Raw genomic sequence first — 26753 nt, 5'->3', positions numbered from 1 at the left:
AAAGTGTCTTATCCACAGTAAAACGAGTCCTATATCGACATAACCTGAAAGGCCGCTCAGCCAAACCGCCATAAAAAAGCCAGACTACGGTTTGCAACTGCACATGGGGACAAAGATTGTACTTTTTGGAGAAATGTACTCTGGTCTGATGAAACAAAAATAGAACTGTTTGGCCATAATGACCATCGTTATGTTTGGAGGAAAAAGGGGGAGGCTTGCAAGCCGAAGAACACCGTCCCAACCGTGAAGCACGGGGTGGCAGCATCATGTTGTGGGTGTGCTTTGCTGCAGGGGGTACTGGTGCCCTTCACAAAATAGATGGCATCATGAGGGAGGAAAATTATGTGGATATATTGAAGCAACATCTCAAGACATCAGTCAGAAGTTAAAGCTTGGTCGCAAATGGGTCTTCCAAATGGACAATGACCCCAAGCATACTTCCAAAGTTGTGGCAAAATGGCTTAAGGACAACAAAGTCAAGGTATTGGAATGGCCATCACAAAGCCCTGACCTCAATACTATAGATAATTTGTGGTCAGAACTGAAAAAGTGTGAGCGAGCAAGGAGGCCTATACAAACCTGTCTCAGTTACACCAGCTTTGTCAGGAGGAATGTGTCAAAATTCACCCAACTTATTGTGGGAAGCTTGTGGAAGGCTACCCGAAACGTTTGACCCAAGTTAAACAATTTAAAGGCAATGCTACTAAATACTAATTGAGTGTATGTAAACGTCTGACCCAGTGGGAATGTGATGAAAGAAATAAAAGCTTAAATAAATCATTCTCTCTACCATTATTCTGACATTTCACATTCTTAAAATAAAGTGGTGATCCTAACTGACCTAAGACAGGGAATTTTTACTAGGATTAAATGTCAGGAATTGTGAATAACTGAGTTTAAATGTATTTGGTTAAGGTGTATGTAAACTTCTGACTTCAACTGTATGTCACTCCCTTTGGTTCCTTCCCCAGGTGTCATTGTTTCTGTTTCAGTTTCCTGTCTGTGCGTTGTTCGTTTTTCTTGTTTTGTTCATTTGTTTATTAAAATATGCCCATCCCTGAACTTGCTTCCCGACTCCCAGCACACACGTTACATTGGCCATTGAAAATGGCTGACACAGACAAAATTGCAGGCCTATTGGGAACAAGCGCTGTTCATACTGGGCTATGCAAGAATACTAAATTAATTTTAGCCATGGAGAAGTACAGAGATAAAAAAAAAAGTGATGTATTGCCTAATATACACTTTCTCCAGTCTCCCTTCCAGTGCCAGAGCAGCCTCCTCCTGGGAGAGATATAACGTTTTTCAGCCCTGCCCCTACAATGCATTAGCCTCAGGACAGAGCAGTAGAATGACCTCACCACAGTCTCAAGCCGCATTACTACCGTATAAACCCAGATGTGAGGCGTCACTAACTCTACGTTAATGCAATAGAAGAAAAATAACAACGAGGAATATTTCACAGACAGAGATGCATCACAAGTCAGTTGGGCTTCTTTAGAGAAGCCATCCAGTAGTTGTGCAACAACAACAAGCGCAAGCAGCATGAGCCAGAGAAAAGGCTCTAATCTGGGAAGATGGAAGCAGCTGGAATCAATAGTTGATGAGTGGTGAACAAAGAAGAATTGTTAATAGACATGCAGGGTATTGCAGAGGAACGAGGTAAAGGAGAAGAGGGGGAACAAGACAGTAGACATACAGAGGGCCAGCTTTTCTTTCATTCTCTCTAATCGTCAGTCCTCAGGGATTCGCCAGCTCCTTTTCATCAGCCACCCAGAAGCACATTGAGTCAGGAACATAGATGCCGTGGTAGAACGATGAGCCAGAGCTGCAGGTGAACCCATACTGCAGCCCGTCACTAGCACCCCCTCAGGGACACAAATCCACAGACACAATGAGGCAAGGATTCATCCAACATAAATGTGAAGGTGAAAAAACAAGGTCAGTTTTGATCGGTCTCACACCAAAATGCTTGTTGTTTGTCATCAGTCTTTGGCATGGTGTCTTTCAAAGCACTCATATAATTTCAATGCCATTAATAGATATGAGATGGGTTACAACAGAAACACGTAGAGCCTCTACCTCTTCCACGCTCAGACTAGAGCTAGCTTACCGAAGGCCATGACTTTTTAACAGAATGTACATTATTGCTACCTGTTGCCATGCCAACCCCATTAATTTGTGTTTCATACACTTCACTCACAGTTGCGCATGAAACACCATCATTTGACGGTGCTTGTACAGGCTCACCTTTGGTACAGCAGGCAATTTTAATTAACACATTTATGTTTGCCTGATATTTTATCTCTCCATGTTCTCCCACCAGAGAGAAAGGCATACTGGTCAGTCTATAAATCATTTTCGGTGAATTCCCCTCCCATTGACTGGTGTACTGGAGGCCACCTGCAACCCCCGCAAAGCTGGAGGGCCCCAAGTAATTTAGGCCCCCCACTCACACACTCAAGTATAATGTATTGAACATTTGGAAATGTCTATTCAACAAATGTTGTGATCCCACCCAATCGTTGTTCTGGTGTTTTAGGGCATTCCTATAGAAAACGTGAAGTTCGTAGGAGCATATCAAATTGGGTGTCAGATGAAAGCTAAGGCTCTATATTCTCCATCTTAAAAATGAGGAATAATTAAAGGCTTTGATTTCTGGATAAACAGATTGAAAAGGGGTCTTAGAAAACATCTACCAGAAAAGTCTTAAAAGGGATAAAAAATACATCAAACACAATAATGTTGAAGTAAAGTCCCCTGACAACTAATATCAACACTTTTATATTTAGTTTTGGAGAAATTGTTTACCTTCTGTAACTTTAAGAAATACCGTGTGCCTTGTAATTCCTTTACTAAAAACCCACATATCTTAAAATTATTTTCAAATTTCTTTCGCTCATGAGGAGGAGGATAATAACAGTTCACAGAAGTAAAACGTAATGGTAGACTTACCAATTCTTTATAGTGATTTTACTGATGTCAATTTTGTTTATGAATTAATACGTGATTAAAACTCATAATTCCGTTACCTATTTGGTAATTATTCAAAAAATCTGTAACGGAATTACTGCAACTGACTTGGCTACAATGGGAAATCATGATAGTCACAAACCACAGTTGGGTCTGCTACTGTCCTCTCTTCTACTGACATACTGTTATGTTCAGCTCATAGTGTCTCCTGCTACTGTCCTCTCTTCTACTGACATACTGTTATGTTCAGCTTCATAGTGTCTCCTGTTACTGTCCTCCTTCCACTGACATACTGTTATGTTCAGCTCATAGTGGTCTCCTGTGACTGTCCTCTCTTCTCACTGACATACTGTATGTTCACTCATAGTGTCTCTGTTACTGTCTCCTCCCTTCCACTGACATACTGTTATGTTCAGCTCATAGTGTCTCCTGCTTACGTCCTCCTTCCACTGACATACTGTTATGTTCAGCTCATAGTGTCTCCTGTTACTGTCCTCCTTCCCACGACATACTGTTATGTTCATGGCTCTAGTGAGTCTCTGCTTACTGTCATACATCTGAGCCTGCCTGAGTCTGTGTATCTCCCGCCTGATCCATACTGTTATGTTGCAGCTGTCTCATTTTACGTCCTGTCCTCAATGCTGTTATGTTTCACGATAAGTCTCCGACTCCTCTCCCTCCACTGACATACTGTTATGTTTCAGCATGAAGAGTCTCCTGTTACTGTTCTCCCTTCCACTGGCATACTATGTATGTTCAGCTGATAGTGTTCCTGTTACTGTCCTCTCCCCCACTGATACTGTGGTTATTTCAGCTGCTAGAGCTCTCCTGCTTACTGTCCTCTCTCTCCACTGACATACTGTTATTTCAGCCTCTAAAGAGTCTCCTGTTACTTGTCCTCGCCTCTCCCTTGACATGACGGTTATGTTCACGACTCATAGGGTTCTCCTGTTTTGTCCCTCCCTCCACTGATATCTGTGTTATGTTCAGCCGATAGTTAGTCTCCTGTACTGTCTCCTCCACTGACATACTGTTTATGTTCAGCTATAGTGTCTCCTGTTACTGTTCTCTTCCACTGACCATACCTGTTATTTTCAGGCTCATAGTGTCTCCTTACTGTCCTCCCTTCCACTGACTACTGTTATGTTCAGAGCTCATAGTGTCTCCTTACTGTCCTCCTTCCACGTGACATACTGTTATGTCAGCTCATAGTGTCTCCTATACTGTCCTCCTTCCACTGACTAGTGTTATGTTCAGCTCATGAGTGTCTCCTGTTACGTCCTCTCCTCCACTGACATAACTGTTATGTTCAGACTCATAGTGTCTCCTGTTACTGTCCTCTCTTCCACTGACTGTTATGGTTCAGCTGCATAGGTCTGCCTGTTACTGTCCTCTTCGATCTCCCATTCTGACATACGTGTATGTTCAGGTCAACTATAGGGGTCTCCTGTCTGACTGTCTCTCTTCCACTGACTGTTAGTTCAGCTCTGAGTGTCTCCTGTTACTGTCCTCAATTCCACTGACATACTGTTATGTTCAGCTCATAGTGTCTCCTGTTACTGTCCTCCCATTCCACTGCATACTGTTATGTTCAACTCATAGTGTCTCCTGTTACTGTCCTCTCTTCTACTGACATACTGTTATGTTCAGCTCATAGGTCTCCTACTACTGTCCTCTCTTCCACTGACATACTGTTATGTTCAGCTCATAGTGTCTCCTGTTACTGTCCTCTCTTCCACTGACATACTGTTATGTTCAACTCATAGTGTCTCCTGTTACTGTCCTCCCTTCTTACTGACATACTGTTATGTTCAGCTCATAGTTGTCTCCTGTTACTGTCCTCTCTTCCACTGACTGTTATGTTCAGCTCATAGTGTCTCTGTTACTGTCCTCTCTTCCACTGACATACTGTTATGTTCAGCTCATAGTGTCTCCTGTTACTGTCCTCTCTTCCCACTGACATACGTTATGTTCAGCTCATAGTGTCTCCTGTTACTGTCCTCTCTTCCACTGACTGTTATGTTCAGCTCATGTAGTGTCTCCTGTTACTGTCCTCCCTTCCACATACTGTTATGTTCAGCTCATAGTGTCTCCTGTTACTGTCCCTCTTTCCACTGACAATACTGTTATGTTCAGCTCATAGTGTCTCCTGTTACTGTCCTCCATTCCACTGACATACTGTTATGTTCAACTCATAGTGTCTCCTGTTACTGTCCTCTCTTCCACTGACATACTGTTATGTTCAGCTCATAGCTGTTTTTTTTTCTCTCTTTCTGTTGTCTGGAGGTCAAACCAAGTGTTAAAATGGTCTGAGTCTGGAAAACCCCATCCCCCYCTCTCTCTTCTCTCTCCCTCCAGTTAATGTCACCTCTCCCATCTCTTACTGACACCTACCCATGATTATGCATTTCTGTGTAGTACAGATCAGGGACCCATGATGTCATTCAAACTCAAGGTGCCATGTCATAGCTGACACCCCAGTTTTTACGTGATTTTGCATTAAAAACCTGAGGGAGATTTTACCGTTATTACGTTACCAAAGTTTGCATCTGCACAGTTAAATTCATTTTTGTGCATTTTGTCTGTGGAAATTGTTAAAAGTATGCCTTGTGCATAGATTTGTATGTTTTGTTAAACTTTTAAGTCAGTGGTTTTTGTTTGGCATACATTTTAACATGAAGACGCTGAGTCAAAGCGTAATTCTGTTACCTTGGAATTGCCATTTAATATTCTGAGTGGTGCAATTCTATTTATTCAGAACAGGATCTTGTAACTACCTCAGTCGTGATGGCTGCAATCAAATGCAACGGGAGAGTTTGTTCTCTAATTGGTTGATTTATCACAGACGTACCCGGAAAGAGGCCAAACTCTAAATCACCACAAATGTAATTTAAGTTTTATAAAAACAAACAGTGGCTCTGATGAAAAAAACTAACGGAATTCAATCTGTAGCTGTGCTTTTTCACACAGTCTAGCCTAGGCTACTATCTGCGTGCACATTAGAATTCACCTCGACATTTATTTCACACTCCATCATAACATTTTGTAGCTGTGAACATTCAAAACATGTCAAATATCAGTAGGTTCGTTAGACACTATGCAAAGTCTCGTGCTTACTCAGGGTAAGAGTAAGTCAATTTGTATGTGTGTGGAGTGGTTAATTACCTATATATATTTATATTTACCTGTTTATTTACCTATTTACAGTGTGTGGGTCTTTGCGCACGTGTTTGTTCGAGTTTTTGCTCCAGTGAACAACAGCGCCATTCAATACCTGAAGACCATAGTGTGGGACCAGGGCTCGTGCTTAATACGTTGACTGCACAAATGCAGTTTTCCTGCTCGCTCGCGTTTCCTCCTCATTCCTCCTGTTCTCATCATCCGTCTCCATCAGGCTGTCTGCACCTCTGCCTGTCTTCTGGGATGACCCGTCAGTCTGTGTGTGGACTGTCGACAGGCTGTCTGCACCTCTGCCTGTCTTCTGGGATGGCCCGTCAGTCTGTGTGTGGACTGTGTCGACAGGCTGTCTGCACCTCTGCCTGTCTTCTGGGATGGCCCGTCAGTCTGTGTGTGGACTGTGTCGACAGGGGCAGTTGTCACCTGGGACCTCTGCTCTCATCTGTGTGTACCACAGTTCTGCTGGGCATAGGATCACAATGGATCCAGGTCTATTCTTATCGCTGTGTGGCTTGGCCCATCTGCTGGAGCCAGCCCTGCAGTCTTAACATGGGCTGATAGGCCTCTCTGATAGCTGTCCACCACTATCAGCTTGGCTCTGAAGTGTTTGGCTGGCATGCAGAGGGAGTGGAGCTCAGAGCTCAGCCACCCATGGGAATAGTCCAGTGAGCGACAAGGCTGCATTAGACACATTTACACTGATATGAGTCACCACACCGACAGGCTTTTTGGGTCACTGGAATCTAATCAAGAAAACAGAGAGATAGGGAGAGAGAGCAGTGAGGGGTGGGGGGAAATCATGTGATAAATACTGTGCCAACCAATACAGAAGATTTCTTATTAAATGTAGTTAAAGTGAACTCTGTGAGGGCTTAAGCAACGAGTCTGGGTTGGAGGGCGAGATAGAAAGGACGATAGTGAATTACATTTACGTGATAAGGCTCAGACACATGAATTTAAAAGGTAGCTAGTGGTAAGGTTGGAGGAAAATTAGGGGTGGTGTGTGTGTGTGTTTGTGCATCGTGGCCATAATGTGAATGGCTTAACTGCTTAATTGTTTGTTCCCAGCAGTGTCTCTGTCCCTGTCTGCCTTAGTTGCTTTCTTCATTATTAATGAACCCTAATTACCAGCATCCTGGACATCTGTGCAGCCCACCCTGCTCTCCTCTTTCTATCACTCTCACTTTCTCCTCCAGTCAAAGGAAGGAGAAAAAAACAGGATGGCAAGCTGTTTTCTCTCCATCGCTCCACGCTGCTATTCGTCACCCCTTATCTATTTCTCTGCCCTTCCTCACCTCTGTCCCTTCCCCCGTCTCTGTCCCCATCTTTCTCTCCTTCGAAAGAGCTATCTGGTTCTTACCTAACATGCTTTTCTCTGTCTGTCCCCGTCTGCAGGAAGCTGTTGGAGGTGAAGGTCATTGACGATGAGGAGTATGAGAAGAACAAGACCTTCATCATCCAGCTGGGGGAGCCTGTGCTGCTGGAGATTGGACGGAAACACGGTCAGTGTAGAGCAAAAAGGAGCAGCCCCATGTTATCTCTGTCAGTCGCAAATGTTCTGTTTCACACGATCAGTCATTGGAAAAACACAACGGCCGTATATAAAGGATAGAATGATAGTTGTGGAAGTGCTGTAGGTTTTATTAGACCCTGGCCGTTCCGTGTTGTAAGTGATGAGGTTGTGGCACATAGAATCACAACACATGACATCCTTAACCAGTAATTGTTTTTATTATATAGTTATGTTGCTTTCTTACTTTCAAACATTATATTTAACGTTTTCTATACAGATGAAAGCCTCAGTAACACACAAAAAGATATATATACACACTAATTTAATGTTCTCAGTGCCTTTGTCCTGCAACGTGATACCCACGAGAAAAACATTTTTACTTTCCCCCCTCACAGAACTCTGTGTATCGATGCTATTTATACTATTTATTCTCAGAGCATTCATTTGATAAGTCAGTTACATAGCATTTTTGTAGACCGGTACATGTTATATAGCAGTAGGTAAGGATAGGTTGATATTGAATTGTTCCTTTGCTTCACAGGAGACTCCAATGACAACAAGCCAGCAGGAACTGATGAGGAGGAGGTGTCCAAKATGGGTTGTCCCAGCCTAGGAGAACACACCAAGCTGGAGGTGGTGATCGAGGAGTCCTACGAGTTCAAGGTAACCCACAAAAACAAACCCCCACATACGCGCAGTCCTTTCTACTCTGTTCCCCTCTGTCCTCATCTGCCCCCCCCCCGTCCCATCTCGTCTCTGCAGCATAATATTTATTAAAAGCATGTCTTCTGCCAGTTAGAGATCACTGTCTCATTACTCCTGCCGAGCCCCCCCCTCCCACCTCCCACCTCCCAAGAGGAGACAGTGTGGACAGAAAGGCCAGTCAGGTCATCTGCACTGAAACCAACAGATGCGTCTTTGCCCTCTGTTAAAGATTACTAAACAAACAAATGTAGTAAACAAACAGGGCAAGATGACATTGCACACAGCATAAACATCAGACCAACCCTGACCTCATCCACCCCATACAACACTTCTCTATCTATTCTATGAATTGATAACTCTATTTTACGATAGCTGAAATCTGATTGTCGTTATTTTCTTGCTTTTTTGTTTGTGTGTGTGTGTTTGTTGGTATGTGTGTGTTTGTTGGTGTGTGTGTGTGTTTKTTCKTGTGTGTTTGTTGGTGTGTGTGTGTGTAGAACACAGTGGATAAGCTGATCAAGAAGACTAACCTTGCTCTGGTGGTGGGCAGCAGTAGCTGGAGAGAGCAGTTTGTCAATGCTGTCACTGTCAGTGCAGGTGAGTGCCTCTCTCTCCTTCACTCCTACCATCTCTGGGGCAGACTCATTAAAGCTGCATGCTCTTGCATTAACGGAGAGTCAGAGGTGTGTTGTTCAGGGCAGAGAAGTCACACTCTACTTTAGGAGCAGTAATGAAGTCACAGACATGCAAGTTGCTGTTTATAGATACAAGTTGAAGCAACAAAAGGATCAGGAATTTTGAAACGGTGTAAACACCTCTCTCTTTCTCTCTCCCAGGTGACGATGATGAGGAGGAGAGTGGGGAGGAGCGCCTGCCGTCCTGTTTCGACTACATCATGCACTTCCTCACAGTGTTCTGGAAGGTTCTGTTCGCCTTTGTCCCGCCAACAGAGTACTGGAACGGCTGGGCCTGCTTCTTTGTGTCCATCTCCCTGATTGGTGTTCTGACGGCTGTGACCGGGGACCTGGCCTCTCATTTTGGCTGCACAGTGGGGCTCAAGGACTCTGTCACTGCCGTAGTATTTGTGGCCCTGGGTACTTCCGTTCCAGGTGGGCGCCTGTCTATCTCTGTGTAGTCTCTCTCTGTCAGTCTTTCTCTGGGCTGTATCTGTCTCCGTTGTCCCAATTTTAAACCGTGCCAGAATCACTAACTGTTTTCTAACCAGCTATTTCTGCTTCCTGCATGTTCTCTCAGACACCTTTGCCAGTAAAGTGGCGGCCATCCAAGACCAGTACGCTGACGCCTCCATCGGCAATGTGACAGGCAGTAATGCAGTGAATGTGTTCCTGGGCATCGGTGTGGCGTGGACCATCGCGGCCGTCTACTGGAAGACCAAGGGCAAGAAGTTCCTTGTGCAGCCAGGCTCACTGGCCTTCTCCGTCACCCTGTTCACAATCATGGCGTTCGTGTGCGTCCTGGTGCTGATGTACCGCCGCCGGGCCGGGGTGGCAGGGGGCGAACTGGGGGGCCCGCGGACCGCGAAACTCCTCACCTCCCTCTTCTTCTTCTCCCTCTGGCTTCTCTACATCATGCTGGCCTCCCTGGAGGCATACTGCCACGTGCCAGGCTTCTGAGAGACAGAGAGAGAGAGAAAGAGAGAGAGATTGAAGGAGAAAGCTTGTCTCCTATTGTTTACATGTCTATCCCGCTCATTTCTGTGTACTTTTCTGAGTGTTATGAAGTATTTCTATTGTTATTATTATTGCTACAGTGGTTACTTGACTCTGAAGAGTTCTATCCCATTTACAATGACGTGGATGGCAGCCTTAGTCATTCTGTTGGAAGCATACTGGGACCAGCTAATGACTTGATGTATATCTTGGGAGGACTCATGCCTTGAGGCGTAGCTTTGTCTAACCAGGCTGTCTGCACAAACGAGGGAAATAAAATGGCCCTCGACTCTTCTGAGAATGCTCCCGTTTTGTTTATAACCTATCCTGAACCCTTAGCTATTTTAGCCCCACTGCCTCTCTCCTGCATCTCTGCATTCAGATAGAGTACGGCCCTAGTTAATCAGTCTGAATGTCTTGGAGATGACGCACACTGACTCAGAGATCAGAGCCGGATCAGATCTTCCCTCTCCCCATGTCTTAACGTTGGTTCCTGGTTGACCAACTCTCTAACCCCTGATGCCCACCAAGCACAATCAGTCCCATGAAGATTCTCTGCCCTGAACACTGACTACTTCTGCCACCCCCATCCTAACCCTCTCTCTTATTTTTCAACAACGTCATGTGGTTGTCTTGTGGATTTTGGGGGGGAAATGATGCCAAGATAGTAAAGATGTTTGAAAAATCGAAGTGTTTGTAGATAAAACATTGCCATATATTATCTTGGAACACGGTCTGAAAAGCGAACTTGTGATGGGGGTTGTGAAGTGGAAGAACTACAGTTTGCATGGTACTGCATTAGAATTAGCAGCCACTGAGAGCAAAAAATAATGTCAGATGCTATTCAGGAAATGGAGATCAGTTGAACAAAGCTGTTGGTGTTTGTTAATAAGATTAATGTTCATATTTATTATCTCAAACTATTTATTGTATATCATGTAAAAGATAATACTCCTGCTAGTTGTGTACATGTGGGAGAGTGAGATCGTGAGTGTGTTTTTTTGCATGTATTGAGTGAAGAATTGAATGATAGAAACATTTTGAAGTATTGTATGTAACATTTTAATACGGCTATCATCATGAGTGAAAGTCTAGATGTGATTCCAAGCTAAGCACAGCAACATATGAGTATCACTGCCTGGTTCCCTGACCCAGACTCTGTCTGGGGACAACCTCTTAGTCTTGTATGGACTTCTTCCAATAGCCTTTTTTTTTACAGGACACTAATCAATGTGAGACAAGACCTGCCAGAGTTTTCCTGCTTCTTGAAAAGTGTGCTTTGAAATATACATTTGGGACCATGTTGAAGCTAATTTTTTCCTAAGGTTTTGTATGAGTGTGCGAGCGTGTTGATGTGGATAATTCAAGGTATTTGTACTTCTTGTCTTCAGAGTTTGATGGAAGGCATGCCTTTATACCATCAAAAAATGTTTACTCAAGGGGGTATGGATTTCAATGATGAAATGTCTACACTTCCGAGTTATGTTCCAAGGAATCCTCTCAAAGAAATCATGTTTAGTCTCCGTCACGTTCAGGCTTTGAACATATTTCTGCTACATGTCAAACAAAGCGCTGCATAGGAGCAGAAACAACGTTTCTAAAGTCTAAGCGTTTGTTTATTTCCTAAACATAGCACATACATTCCAATATACAGGTTTGAAAATGGTAACAATAGAACTATGACAATACTGTACTGTTATGAAAAAAAGACCACAAACAAATGATTGCCAAACCTTCCTATAATTTGCATAAGGACAGTGTGTAGACCTTATGTTTGAAATCTAGGATCCTCCGATCCATTCTTATCATTTCTAGATGTATTCATAGTTACATGATCATTGCTGCTTTTATTTGGATTAATATGCACGCTAAATGTATGATCAATGGAAATAAAAGTTGTTTATTTATCATTTCTCAAAATTGAGTTTGGTTTATTCCTTAATCGGGACTCGGATCCCTTTTCATTCATAACTGGTGGCTGAGCTTACAGGATACGTCAAAAATGCAGTCCCCTGCAGAGAGAAAGCGTGTTTGAATCAGTAAGCTGCTAAGTTTCTTATTGATTCACGTTGGTAAACATTGTTTTGTTGAATTTGAACTGCATTTGACAGTGTAAAAGAATGTGCTTGACTGCGTACCACTGTATGACTGATTGAGTAGGTTCAATAACCCAGTTACTGCACTCTTAGAAAAAAAGATTCCAAAAGGGTTCTTTGGCTGTCCCCATAGGAGAACCCTTTTTGGTTCCAGGTGGAACCCTTTTTGGTTCCAGGTAAAACCCCTTTGGGTTCCATGTCGAACCCTCTGTAAAAAGGTTACACATGGAACCCAAACAGGTTCTACCTGCAACCAAAAAGGGTTCTTCAAAGGGTTCTCCTATGGGGACAGCCCAAGAACCCTTTAAGGTTCTAGATAGCACCTTTTTTCTAAGAGTGTACACACCTGACCCACATCTCTGCCTTGCATTGCTCTCTCACTGTTCACTTTTTATTCACCATAAGAGTGTCCATAAATAACTTTTCTTACATTACGTAATCATTAAGCGTAGTCTCTGCGCCCTCATTTCCTCACCCTCCTCCACCTGCTCTGATCAACCTGGAACATATGCTTCAGGAAGTTTTTATGTTGCTTGTTGTGGTTAGGCATCCCAATGGATTACACACCACAAGCAGGGAATTGATAACCTTTTACTCTAACCATCTCAGTGGAGTCCCCGTTTCCCCACAGACAAGACATTTTCCAGGTCTGTAACAAGGAGGGATGTCTTTGACGTTAACCACTTTTCTTTGATGTAGATCCTTGTGCTGCGACAGCAGCTTCAAATAGAGTGAGCGTTCTACAGGAATCCTACAGAAATCTTACAGGAATCCTACAGAAATCTTACAGGAATCCTACAGAAATCTTACAGGAATCCTACAGAAATCTTTCAGGAATCCTACAGAAATCTTACAGGAATCCTGCAGGAAAAAATCTACAAGAATTCCTGTAGTTGATTAGTTACATGTAGTTAGTTAACCTTAGCTGGTCTTTGGATTTCATTCACTGAACAGTATTAGAACACATTTTAATTCAGCCTCAGAGTTATCAAGCACAAATCTGAGTCAGCTCTGAAGTCATAGTCCGACTCAAGTCACAAATCTGTATTTTTGCGCCTTAGGTGTAACTCAAGTCTGAGACGCAAGTCCTCAACTCTGGTAGCGTGTAACTGAAATCAACTGTGGGGATAGTAAATCTGCCTCGACTGAATGCCTGTGTCTCTCAAATAAGATCCTGGAGGCCACGACCAAAGTCAAGGTTATGCAAATTAAGACACAGAACGCATCAATTTGGGCAACGGTGACTCTGTTGGAGTGAAACCATGGCACCTGTGTACCCTGCAGCACCTGGCACGATTCCCTCTTCCCTCCAATCCCCTCTTTATCAGTTGGTCTTTCCCCTATTACCCATTCGATGCTGGTTACTGTGGTGTCTCATCGGTGGAATGCTATTTAATGATCTCTCTCTTATCTGTGAGAGTAGCAATGCATTTCAGTAATTTAGATGCTGGGCCTGCTGCAGCCGGATGTCAAATGTCACAGCTCAATTGTTATTCCAGACAGTTTTCGGTATCAAGAGTTGGTTTGACACCAAGCACAGCACAGGAGGGTAAAAATCACAATTCAATTTCAAGAGAATGTATAGTCAATATGAACAATCAATATACTACTAGCTAGCACAGCACGCATGTATTATTCATTATGGTCTATTGGATACGACACATTAATCACAGAGAAACACAACGTCACAGTGCATCCTTCATATTCATGTTGTTGATATTGTCCTTAATCAGATTTGTTTTGGGACATCACCAGAAATACTGTAGGAAAGGAATATTTGTCATACAGAGACATGAGTAGCCTATTGGTTCCCTCAGGTATGGGGCACCCCTGGGAGGGAGGTTTCCTGCTCTGTAGCTTCAAAAGGATTTCTCTGGTCACTAGGCAACAACAAAAGTTTATGTGCTTATATTTCAAAGTGTGTATAATACATTTATTCATATACTTGTAGCAAATACAGGCAATATAAAGTGCGCACCTCTACATGTATTTTTAGTACTTCTTGTTGCTAGGCGACCTCTCAAAGAGTCATTGTCTTTCTGTCATTGCGTTGTCTGGTGTCAGTGCAGTGGGGTGGGCGTGTTGGTTGTAATTTCCATTTAAGGTCATTCTCCTCGTCTCTCTCTCTCACTCTGACTCACAGCATATAGAGTAAATTAGCTATTGTGAAGCAGTTCTTATTCAAACCAAAATAGCTATCTCTTCATTTTTGATTAGGAATGTCATATTGTTGGAATGCAGAGAGAGGGACCCCAGTAATAGACTCGGAGAGCCTGAACTCAGAGAGAGAGCGAGAGAGAGCGAGAGGGTGAGAGAGAGAGAGCTCAGAAATAGACTCGGAGAGCCTGAACGCAGAGAGAACGAGAGAGTGAGAGAGCGAGAGGGTGAGCGAGAGAGAGCTCAGGAATAGACTCGTAGAGCCTGAACGCAGAGCGAGAGAGAGAGAGAGAGAGAGAGAGAGAGTGAGAGAGAGAGAGGGATTGTTTTTTGTGATTGTGATGGTTGTTAGTTAGTGTGAGAGTGGGTGTGATAGTGAGAGTGTGTTTGAGAGGGTTATTGTGTGATTTAAAGAGAGAGAGAGAGAGAGAGAGAGAGAGAGAGAGAGAGAGAGAGAGAGAGGGCTCAGGAATAGACTCGGAGAGCCTGAACGCAGAGAGAGAGAGAGCGAGAGAGAGCGAGAGAGAGTGAGAGAGAGAGCGAGAGAGAGCGAGAGAGAAAGAGATAGAGAGCGAGAGAGCGAGAGAAAGAGAGAGCTCAGGAATAGAGTAGGAGAGACTGAACCCAGGGGCGGATGCCCTAGGATAGAGTCATGATAGAGCCCCCATGAGGAAAGTTTAGCAGCACAACAACTGTATGATATAATGGCATATTTATTTATATGATGAAGTACAACTTCCTATGTAAAGAGTCTTTTGAGAGATGCACTGTTTGTTTTGTGCTCTGTATTATATTAGTATGGTGCTATGCTTTGAACTCTCTCAGTTGATATTGCTATATCTGGCTGGCCAGTTCGTCTTTTCAGCAATGCTGCGATAATCTGGCCTTGGTTTTATGAAATACTATTTGACAGAAATACCTATTCAACACCAAGTGGTAGACTCAACGAAAACATTCAGTAATTGTCATGTAGTTTGCGCAAGTTCAATCAGGAAGGCTGGTCTGAATGCTGGTTTAACATCATCCAGTAAACATAACATCATTCACTTGGTTTCCTGTTCTATGGGCTTAGTGGGAAGGCATTCAAATCATCATCTGGTTCATTCTCCTCCTTCCTATTAGCCACGTGCGGAATGTCATTCACCTATTTACCTTATAGCCTATAAGCACGGCACAATTATGCACATTCCGCACGCTTGCTGTTTAACATATGGGCTCACTCTTGCAATTATCACCTTCCTCTCGCTCAACCAATGGSCATAAATCTGGGGATGTATTTATATGTCAATTTACCCTCGTTCTTTCACTAACTGTTTTTCAGCAAATGTTTTTGACAACCGTCCACCTCCCCACCACCCCCAGCTATAATAACCTTAAGGTCCGTTGGAACTCCTTTCCCCCTGCGGGGGTGTTTTGATACCAGCAGCCCCCCATAGTGCTGTATTCTGATCTATTAACTAGCGTCGGGATTCAATCAGTATGGCGGAAGAGTAAAGATTTCAAGGTAACCCGATTGAGCCAATATATGCAGCGTTTAACGTGTCCGCGAACGCAGGTACGTTGCCTTTACATTTCTAATGAGCTATAAATCAAATCACATTTGATTGGTCACGTACACATATTTAGCTGATGTTATTGCGGGTGTAGCGAAATGCTTGTGTTTCTAGCTCCGACAGTGCAGTAATATCTAACAATTCACAACAATAGACACAAATCTGAAAGTAAGAGAATGTAATTAAGAAATATATAAATATTAGAACGAGCAATGTCGGAGTGGCATTGACTAAAATACAATAGAATATACATATGAAATTAGTAAAGCAGTATGTAAACATTATTGTCATTATTAGTGACTAGTATTTATATGTACATATTCTTATTCCATCCCTTTATATTTGTGTGTATAAGGTAGTTGTTGTGGAATTGATAGATTACTTGTTAGATATTACTGCACTGTCGGAACTAGAAGCACAAGCATTTCGCTACACTCGCATTAACATCTGTTAACCATGTGTTTGTGTCCAATACATTTTGATTTGATTTGATTTAGTGTTCCATTATTAAAGTGACCAGTAATTCCATGTCTATGTATATTGGGGCAGCAGCCTCTAAGGTGCAGAGTTGAGTAACCGGGTGGTAGCCGGCTATTGTTGGCTATTTAACAGYCTGATGGCCTTGAGATAGAAGCYGTTTTTCAATCTCTCGGTCCCAGCTTTGATGCACCTGTACTGACCTCGCCTTCTGGATGGTAGCGGGCTGAACAGGCCGTGGCTCGGTTGGTTGATGTCCTTAATTATCTTTCTGGCCTTCCTGTGACATTGTGTGCTGTAGGTGTCCTGGAGGGCAGGCAGTGTGCCCCCGGTGATGCGTTGGGGAGACCGCACCACCCTCTGGAGAGCCCTGCGGTTGCGGGAGGTGCAGTTGCCGTACCAGGCAGTGATACATAGCCTATAACGTGGATCTTCCCTGATACATCTGCGCTAAGTCGATGTTTTATTGACTTAAGTCCATGTTAAGTCTACTTATCTTAAGTCTGAATCGGGCCCTGGGTGCATATATTTCCCAACAAAGAGTGAGTGATGAGAGAGTTAGTGTGTGTTATGCAACTCCAATATTCATGAATATTTATTACTAACATTTATCTCAGTCCTGCTAATTGGACACAATAAAACACATTTACGGAGGGTTAGCTAAATGAATACAAAAAAAAAGGTATTTAGTACTGACTCTAGATGAGATATAAAAAGGTCCAAAAAAGCAGAAACTACGTTTTAATGAAAAGAAAATGCATGCATGGATGGGGAGAGACATGATATTGCTTTCTAAGATCCGGTGTTACCAGAATGTCTGACAGATGGTTTCCAACCCAGACTTATTCCCCCAAAGACAGCAGAAGTGCACAGCAGTGCAAAACAGTCATTAGAGAGAGAAAGGGAGGGAAAGGGAAAGGAAGAAGAGAGAAATGTCTGAATTGCAGAAAGAAATTAAAACAGAGAATTGAAGCCTCCCAGGGCCGTAAATACCCCTATTAATTCAATTACTTCAGAACACTGCAGCAGAGACTTGTCAAAACATGACTATAAAGAGATACGACTGGGCCAGGGTGATAGGGGAATAGTAGCAAAATAATTGTAGATGATATTAGTGGAGATACTGTAACTACTCTAATAGTGACTGAGGTACAGGACTTGCTTCCAGAACAGCCTGAATTCTTCTGGGCATAGAAATGTTGCTCAATTGGTATCAAGAGACCTAATGTGTGCCAGGAAAACATTCCCCACACCAGTACACCACTGCCACCAGCCTCTACCATTGACACTAGGCAGGATGGGTCCATGGACTCATGCTGCTTACACTAAATCGTGACTCTGCCATCAGCATGACGCAACAGGAACTGGGATTTGTCGGACCAGGCAATGTTTTTCCACACCTCAGTAGTCCAGTGTTGGTGATCGCGTGCCCACTGGAGCTGCTTCTTCTAGTTTTTATCTGATAGGAGTGGAACCTGGTGTGGTCGTCTGCTGCAATAGCCCATCCATGACAACGAACCGACTAGTTGTACATTATGGGATGTCGTTCTGCACACCACTGTTGTACTGCACCGTTATTTGCCTGTTTGTGGCCAACTGACAATACTGCCACAACCACCAGTTCAGTGGGAGTATTGCATCTCTTGTCTATCTGGATCTTTTCTGGTCTTTTCATCTATTTTTGTGTGGAAACTGTGTGTGTGTGTGTCAGTCCCAGACTCAAACATATATTCATATTGCTGCGGTGATGGAGAGCTCTGGCACATCAACTACCAGAGCTGGACAAGAGCTTGAACTCAGACGTATGGCTGCTAGTTAGAAATTCTCTGCATATTAATGTGCGGCTTCACCCATAGGAAAAGCAGCTTTTTCTCAGTGATGGCTAAGCGCCTTTGGACTGTCAAGTGAGCCTTCTCAAGGCTGCTTTTGCATGGGAGATCCCCCATCCTCCCTCCCTCCCTCTCTGAGCGTGCAGTGTACCCATCCCCAACGCTGGCGTATCCAATCCACATAGATCCTCACCACCCAAGTGGATTCATGTCTCCCAGCATTTGTGTTTAGGATTAGTATTGTTATGCAACACTGTTTCTTTTAGCCTTTGAAAGAAGTCTGGAAAAGCCCCCTCATCAACACCAGCAACAAGTATTTCACCCTGAGAAAAGGATTCTGCCTCAAATGAAACTTCCTGGTTTTTACCTGTAGTTTGAGTGGATTCTGTAAGGATTAGCTATCAAAATCTGCTTWTAGTTGTACTGTTTAATGTACAGTATGTTTATGCTTTGTTGAGCTCCTTCAGTTACGTTGTCCATATATGCTGATGATTCAACCATATATGCATCAGCAACCACAGCTAATGAAGTCACTGAAACCCTTAACAAAGTGTTGCAGTCTGTTTTGGAATGGGTGACCAGTAATAAACTGGTCCTGAACATCTCTAAAACTAAGAGCATTTTATTTGGTACAAATCATTCCTTAAGTTTTAGACCTCAGCTGAATCTGGTAATGAATGGCGTGGCTGTTGAACAGGTTGAGGAGACTAAATKACTTGGTGTTACCTTAGATTGTAAACRGYCATGGTCAAAGCATATGGATTCAATGGTTGTAAAGATGGGGAGAGGTCTAGCCGTAATAAAGAGATGCTCTGCTTTTTTGACACCACRCTCCAAAAAGCAAGTTCTGTAGGCTCTAGTTTTGTCTAATCTTGATTATTGTCCAGTCGTGTGGTCCAGTGYTGCAAGGAAAGACCTAGTTAASCTGCAGCTGACTCAGAACAGAGCGGCACATTCTGCTCTTCATTGTAATCAGTGGGCTGATATAAATACTATGCATGCCAGTCTCTCTTGGCTAAGAGTTGAGGAGAGACTGACTGCAATCACTTCTTTTTTATAAGAAACATGAATCTGTTGAAAATCTCAAATTGTTTGCAAAGTCAACGGGGACACAGCTCTGACACACACACACTTATCCCACCAGACATGCCACCAGGGGTCTTTTCACAGTCCCCAAATCCAGAACAAATTCAAGAAAGCGCACAGTTTTATATGTAGCCCGTATTGCATGGAACTCCCATCCATCTCATATTGCTCAAATAAACAGCAAACCTGGTTTCACCAAACAGATAAAGCAACACCTCACGGCACAACACCTCTCCCCTATTTGACCTAGATAGTTTGTGTGTATGCATTAATATGTACTGTAGGCTACATGTGCCTTTAAAAAAAATGTATGTAGTTCTGTCCTTGAGCTGTTCTTGTCTATTGATGTTCTGTAATATGTCATTCTATATTATGTTTCATGTTTTGTGTGGATCCCAGGAAGAGTAGCTGCTGCTTTTGCAACAGCTAATGGGGATCCTAATAAAATACCCAACAAATTAACAGAAGCTAACAGACGGAGCTAAATATGATGAAAACATTATGATACGGTGACCTGAGCTAAGCTCTGTTATTGCCAGCTGTATTTTCACCTGCACCGCAGTGACAACCACATCCACTGTAAATTCACTGTCATCCATCACAGTTGCCACGGCAGCAATTCATGTGCGACTCAAGGGTCAGCGGATCACTTGCACGTAGTGGTTATTGGAAATTGATTCCATTCTGTACAACTACGCTTGTCATGTTCCATATATCTAAACTGTAGGTGTTAGTCATCTATAACACGAAGGGCACACGTTTTCCTACACTTACATGATAATTTTGTTCAGTGTCACGAATGAAAACAATTTCTTATAATTACTTATGTAATTGGAACATGGATATTGCAGTGGGGACATGAGTCTGTTTTGTTTAGTAAAACTAGCATGTACCTGCTACACATACAGTAATATCAAAATCATGAGTAGAGTAATATACAGTAAAAAACAGTAATATCAAAATCAAGATTACAGTAATATACAGTAACACAGTAATATCAAAATCAAGAGTACAGTAATATACAGTAATACAGTAATAATCAAAATCAAGATTACAGTAATATACAGTAATACAGTAATATCAAAATCAAGAGTACAGTAATATACAGTAATACAGTAATATCAAAATCAAGAGTACAGTAATATACTGTCATATCAAAATCCAAGAGTACGGTAATATACAGTAATATCTAAATCAAGAGTACAGTAATATACAGTAATACAGTAATATCAAAATCAAGAGTACAGTAATATACAGTAATATCTGTCTGTTCCTCATCAACACAGATTATTCTTTTTCAAAAGTAGATGCAGAGCTTTTGAATGATCTTCAGAACCATGACAAATACATTATAATTTCCATATGAGCAAAAGTGTGATTTATTCTCTCTAACATCCCACAGAGAGAACATGGCAGAGTTTCAGAGGGTATAGATATAAATATATTAGAATTGATCAGAACTAACTTGGTTGTTTTGGACAATGAGTCACATGGTGAATCTTGTTAGTCATCATCATAGTGCCACCTCCAAGAGTGAGGATGAATCAGACACAGAGAAAACCAACTCAAATACATGGCTAAAGTAATCCCACTTGGTTAATCATGATACACAGCTATACTATGTTTCATCACTTGAGCCAATGTTTTCCATTTCAGTAATCATTTGAATATTGGTGAGTTGGTTGCCATAGAGCACACATCATTCAGCTAAGATGAGAATCAATGTCTAGTTCTCCCAAACGTCTGGTGCCTAAAACAAGTGGAAACGCCCTGCTAGAGTTCCCACATACTTTATGATCATCATACACTATATATACAAAAGTATGTGGACACCCCTTTAAATTTGTGGATGTGGCTATTTCAACCACACCCGTTGCTGACAGGTGTATTAAAATTGTGCACAAAGCCATGCAATCGCCATAGACAAACATTGGCAGTAGAATGGCCTTACTGAAGAGCTCAGTGACTTTCAACGTGGCACCGTCATTGGACTCTGGAGCAGTGGAAACACATTCTCTGGAGTGGTGAATCACGCTTCACCATCTGGCAGTCCAAGGGATTAATCTGGGTTTGGCGGATGCCAGGAGAACGCTACCTGCCCCAATACACAATGCCAACGGTAAAGTTTGGTGGAGGAGGAATAATGGTSTGGGGATGTTTTTCATCATTTGGGCTAGGCCCCTTAGTTCCAGTGAAGGGAAATCTTAACGCTACAGCATACAATGACATTCTAGACGATTCTGTACTTCCAACTTTGTGGCAACAGTTTGGGGAAGGTTCTTTCCTGTTTCAGCATGACAATACCCCCGTGCACAAAGCGAGCTCCATACAGAAATGGTTTGTCAAGATCGGTGTGGAAAAACTTGACTGGCCTGCTTAGAGCCCTGACCTCAACCCCAACAAACACTTTTGGGATGAATTGTAACACCAACTGCGAGGCCAACCTCACTAATGCTCTTGTGGCTGAATGGAAGCAAGTCCCCATAGCAAGATTGCAACATCTAGTGGAAAGCCTTTCCCATAAGAGTGGAGGCTGTTATAGCAGCAAAGGGGGGACCAACTCCATATTAATGCCCATGATTTTGGAATGAGATGTTTGATGAGCAGGTGTCCACATACTTAGGTCATGTAGTGTCGCAGTAGCAGCCCTTGAACAGTAAGGCACCACAGCTCCTTACGCTTGTCAGATTGTTGGGAACGAAATGTATATTCTGCTTTGAGAGTAAATGTTTGTCTGGCTTTTTGGGACTTGAGAGAAAAGAGAAAAGCTAAAAGCCTGGTAGATTTACTCTCAATCCCCTTCCACCCACTTAAGGAAGAGTTAATAGAGCCAAAGAAGTTAATTTTTTATTTTTACACTTTGCTACATTTTGCTGATTAACTTTTAAACAACTGAGCCACTCCTGTGAACACCTCATGTATTTTGTATAGGCTTTTCGTAGGACAGTGCAATCTTCACTTTACAAAGATTATTCACATAAAATGGGTAGGGAGGAGGAAGCTGTGCCCTAGAGGAGGGTTTCCCAAAATGCACTGGGTGCACGTGGGGGGTGGGGGGGACCCAGCCCTAGAGAACCATGCAGCTCTGGGATCACTGATACAAAAGGCCACTGAGCCAATGACACGCTGCATTAAGAGAAGGGATGAAGGGATTAGGCACACTCAAACTCTGAACACCCCCCCCAGACTGCAATAAACAGATGGAATTTACAGGTTCTGCTCAGGCACATTTTCAGCTAGGATACTGTCTGTAGGCTCCACTGTAGGCTTCAAGCATGAGCCTGGCTGGAGAGAAGAGATGACATCTTAAGGCTCAACACAGCAGGTGTGCCTGGGCCAAACTGTATCTCAGTAACCTTTCGACCATGTTATATTGATATGGCATGATGACAGAGGACATGGCTTGGAACCACATTTCCAAATAAGTGTTTTAATCTTATCCAACACTACACAGTTGACCAAAGCCTATGCAGATGAGGTTTTGCTTCCCAGGAAGATAGGATTAATGGTTGCCGTCTGCCCTCTGGTGGTAAATCTGCTTTTTCCACAGTTAGCATTCTCATTTATAATGTATTGTCTTCTTTATAGATTTGACACTGGAATTGTGTTAATTATCCTGTATTTTGTGTTTATATGCAAGTATCAAGGTATATCCAATGCATTACATTTGGATTTGTCGGCTATAGCCCTTTAAACTCCATCCAGTCTGAATGTTGCAATTATTATGTCTTAATTTCGGGGGGAAATTACAAACCACTGTTCAGTTACAGGCCTGTATGTCATTCGTATTGTGTGGATTATCCATAAAAAGTTGGGGTAAAGGTGCATAGTCATTGACATTTGGTACTTGGGATAGTCCAAAATAGAAATATGGGGTATGGGAGTCTGCAACAATGAATTATATAACAGTTATTAACATGTGTTTTATCTATACGAATTTTGTAGGATACACTGTACAATGAAATGCACAAAGTATTTAACTTGGTATGTAACGGCGTGTTAGAATGTACCAAGTGACAAGGCCTAATACCGGATTTGGACTGTACAACTACCTTTCCTACACGGGTATAGGACTGTACATTTGAAGGAGGGTGAATGCTCTGTATCCTCAAAATGCTTACTTATTTTTCACCAGCCTGTAATCTTTTGTCATCGATAATTGCAAATTAGTGTGAAGCATTTGCGTGAATATTCTAGCCTACGTTATTTTAATGAGTAGTTCAGTAATTGGTGAAATACAATGCAAATTCGGTCAGAGAGAACAATAGCGTCACCCGGTATTTAAACTGCTGATAAGAAAGACCAAATAACCCCATCTAAAATCGAACCAGTCTTATCTAGACGGACATAGGAGGACTATGGCAACATTAACAAGCCAGGACTCAACCGCTCAAGCGCGGGTTTATTTCCAAACGCCTCCCGGTACCGAGGACACAGAAGTCGTCCAGAAGCAAGGGCGGGTAACCGTGAAATACGATAGAAAAGAGCTGAGGAAGCGACTCAATTTGGAGGAGTGGATAATTGAGCAGTTAACGGATTTATATGACTGTGAGGTAAGCAATGACACATTCTATGATTCATTGTCTACCACAGACTATTTCCCATGACAGATTTTTTTGTTGTACAATATTCAATGATCTCTACTTTGATTGGGGTTTATGTATGCTATAGAATTGCAGTAATATTAAAACCTAGGGCAATACAATAATTCAATAATATAACAAATATGAGTAGGAATTACAGACAAAATGTAGGGTGTGGCCACACCATTGAAATACTGTACTAAACAATTGAAGAAATTAGGTATCTGCCCAATTAGTGATGACAGAATGTGCTGTTCCAATAAAAGGTGTGCATCATTCATTAACAAGTAGGCCTTGGCACAGAGCACTATGGTCACCGCACCTGCAAAGCTATTACAGTACAGCCTCTACACTGTAGGATTATGATACATGACCACTTTAATGTTACATAATGGTAATGCCTGGTTGTCTTTAACAAAGGAAATATACATGACTATGGATAGATATCCCACCCCACACCCTCTGCTGCTCCATGGAARTGCAGGAGGCACATACTGCGTGACATGTTTGTGATGTATTCAACCTTAGCAAGTATGACGTAATCAGTTTCATTTAAAGACCACTGTAAACAACTGTTTTTTTGGCAACACCCCTCAGACCACTGGAGAGATATAGGTGTTTTGACATGGTTAACATGTAAACTATTCACATAAAAGGGTCGCAGTAGCACCTATGCATCAGATAAGTTAGTGGGAACAAAGTGGTCAACATTATATACTGAGTAGTAACATGCAGCACCTGCACATTACACATTATTGCTCTTGTAATGAAATTGACCATTACCTATGTCAAATGGTCCACATTATTGCTCTTGTAATGAAATTGACCATTACCTATGTCAAATGGTCCTCAAAGAGACCATCTGGGCAAGTAAAGAGCTAATTGGACTAATCATGACCCTGGCAGGAGCAGAGGGTGGCATATGGTGGGAGATATTGTAATTTATCAGCCTTTATTTTAGGCAACAGACTCTGGGCCTCAGGCTTGTGCCAGAGTACGGGGTCTTGCAACTACTCCTTGACCTCGTGAATAGGCTCCTGGGCTGTAGATTATAGTTAGTTAAACATCAATACAATGAACTGGAAACCAGATTGTATTTCTATAGTAATGGCTTCTCCTACTGTCATGTTCAATTGAGTAGACAGCAAGGCAGTGGTCAGGAAGTCACTGCATTGTTTTCAGTACACACCACATAGGTGGGTTCAGCACATCCTGTTGTGTTAAGCAGAGGGGGGAAGCCAGGGACATTGGGGACCTGTGGAGGATGGTCAGGGGGTGAGACTGTGGTGCAGAAATATTTAGTTTGATCCTAAGCCTGTCTGATCTATTCACCACTGTTTTTTCCTCCTGTCCCCTCCCTCTCTGTTGTTTTCTCAATTTTCTCTGCTTTTCTGTCTATCACCATCACTCTCTCCCTTTGCCTCTCGCAGGAGGAGGAGATTCCAGAGTTGGAGATTGACGTGGATGAGCTGTTGGATATGCCCACTGATGGAGACCGGGCCTCCAGGGTCAAGGTGACCATTAAACCTTAATCATTGTTGACTACACATCTGTTATTGTGCTTTTGTATTGAGGGATTGAATCCGAACTTGAGTCTGATCGCAATTCTCCCATTGATTTACGCAGAAGTTACCCATGTGGATCTGAAGTTAGGATCTGGCCTTGAATGAGGTTCATTTCCTCTTTCACTTCCTATTGTTTTGCAGGTTTTGCTGGTTGACTGTTACAAACCTACAGATGTAAGTTCGAAATTCTATCAGATTATTCTCTGCTACTGTTAAGCTTTTGTTTAAGCCCAGCATTGGGTCAACTGATCCACTGAAACAAAGCAATAACTGTCTGAAATCAACTTCCCATACATTGTTATGACCAAGTTTCTAGAAAAACGATGTAATACAGTAACATGTGTGCAATACAGTAACATGCATAATAACAATTGTTCAGTGTCTCACAAAATGTTCCATTGTTCATTTACTGCAGGCCTTTGTCACGGCTCTCCTAGAGAAGGTTAAAGGTCTGCAGAAACTCAGCACTCCGCCCAAAAAGAATGAAAAATCTCCCCCTTAGCCTCAGAATGACCCCAACCTATTACAACTCAGTTCTACACAGGGACACCCWGCTAGAATCCCTCAGCACCTAGAATCCCTCGGAGTCGGCAGGGTTGATAGAGGGAAGAGGATCGACCAATCACTTACTGTCTCTTTCTTTGTTTAAACAACTTCTTGTCGATATATAATCATGTTATACATAAACAGTAGTAAGTGATGAGTGTTACAACATAATAAAGTATAGCATTGATAAACTGATTTGTTGACACGGAGGAAGAACATGCTAACGTTTAACTTGAGCTATACAAGTCACAAGCAGAGCATGACAAGTACACAAACCTAATGATAGCTTATAGTGAATCATAACAAGAGGCAACATTATACAGTCTAACAAATCTAASTTGTTGATTAGTTAACTTACATTACTATATGTATAATGACAGCTTGAAATAGTAAACTGTCACTAGTTGGTATTAGCTCGAGCCATGTCATTTTTACGATGCAATTTTAACTACGAGATTTATAGATCAAGCAAAGTGTTACCGAGAATGGTTTATGTGGGATACGGTAGTTAAGTCTGTGTAATGATTTCAAGCCGAGCACTCTCACCTGTCAAATAATTTTTTTGAGAGGTAGCATGAAGGACTTTTTAACATTTTACACTGGACTAATTGGAGTGATCATTATACTTTGTGTTATACGTTTGACATGAGCAAGTGTGGACAGTATTCAAATACAAACACCAGCATGCCACACATTAGTTACTGTAATGACATCAGTAGCCTACAGGTTTTCATGGCGCAAATACTGTTATTTCATTTAAAGAGTAGTGCATGACTGACTCTATAAAACACAGGAAAACATTGGCAAATAATGGTTAGGCTCC

General features: G+C 42.4%; 2 protein-coding genes across 2 annotated transcripts in view; both read left to right on the top strand.

The window, feature by feature from the left end:
- LOC111951159 (sodium/calcium exchanger 1) overlaps positions 1-11958 on the top strand; it is a 19754-nt gene extending 7796 nt beyond the window's left edge. The window contains exons 2-6 of the mRNA XM_023969195.2: positions 7546-7652; positions 8205-8326; positions 8866-8965; positions 9205-9477; positions 9623-11958. Of these exons, the coding sequence (XP_023824963.2) occupies positions 7546-7652; positions 8205-8326; positions 8866-8965; positions 9205-9477; positions 9623-10002 (982 nt within the window). The 3' untranslated portion in view covers positions 10003-11958. The remainder of the gene's footprint in view (positions 1-7545; positions 7653-8204; positions 8327-8865; positions 8966-9204; positions 9478-9622) is intronic.
- Positions 11959-23357: 11399 nt separating this feature from the next.
- On the top strand, positions 23358-26510 carry LOC111950557 (protein phosphatase 1 regulatory subunit 14B). Its single transcript, XM_023968197.2, has 4 exons — positions 23358-23789; positions 25250-25333; positions 25526-25558; positions 25800-26510. Exons 1-4 carry the CDS (start codon positions 23595-23597, stop codon positions 25884-25886), a joined length of 399 nt encoding a protein of 132 aa, XP_023823965.1. The 5' UTR covers positions 23358-23594; the 3' UTR covers positions 25887-26510.
- Positions 26511-26753: the final 243 nt, after the last annotated feature.

This window comes from Salvelinus sp. IW2-2015, linkage group LG23 (assembly GCF_002910315.2).
Source record: "Salvelinus sp. IW2-2015 linkage group LG23, ASM291031v2, whole genome shotgun sequence".
NCBI lineage: Eukaryota > Metazoa > Chordata > Actinopteri > Salmoniformes > Salmonidae > Salvelinus > Salvelinus sp. IW2-2015.
The sequence above is the reverse complement of the archived record's forward strand: the minus strand, read 5'-3'. Positions and strand labels throughout refer to the sequence as shown.

Excerpts from the sequence above, each read along its gene's own strand:
- LOC111950557 (XM_023968197.2), top strand. The coding sequence starts at position 23,595 with ATGGCAACATTAACAAGCCAGGACTCAACCGCTCAAGCGCGGGTTTAT. Across the intron at positions 23,790-25,249 it reads CGGATTTATATGACTGTGAG|GAGGAGGAGATTCCAGAGTT; the intron begins GTAAGCAATGAC and ends TGCCTCTCGCAG. Across the intron at positions 25,559-25,799 it reads ACTGTTACAAACCTACAGAT|GCCTTTGTCACGGCTCTCCT; the intron begins GTAAGTTCGAAA and ends CATTTACTGCAG.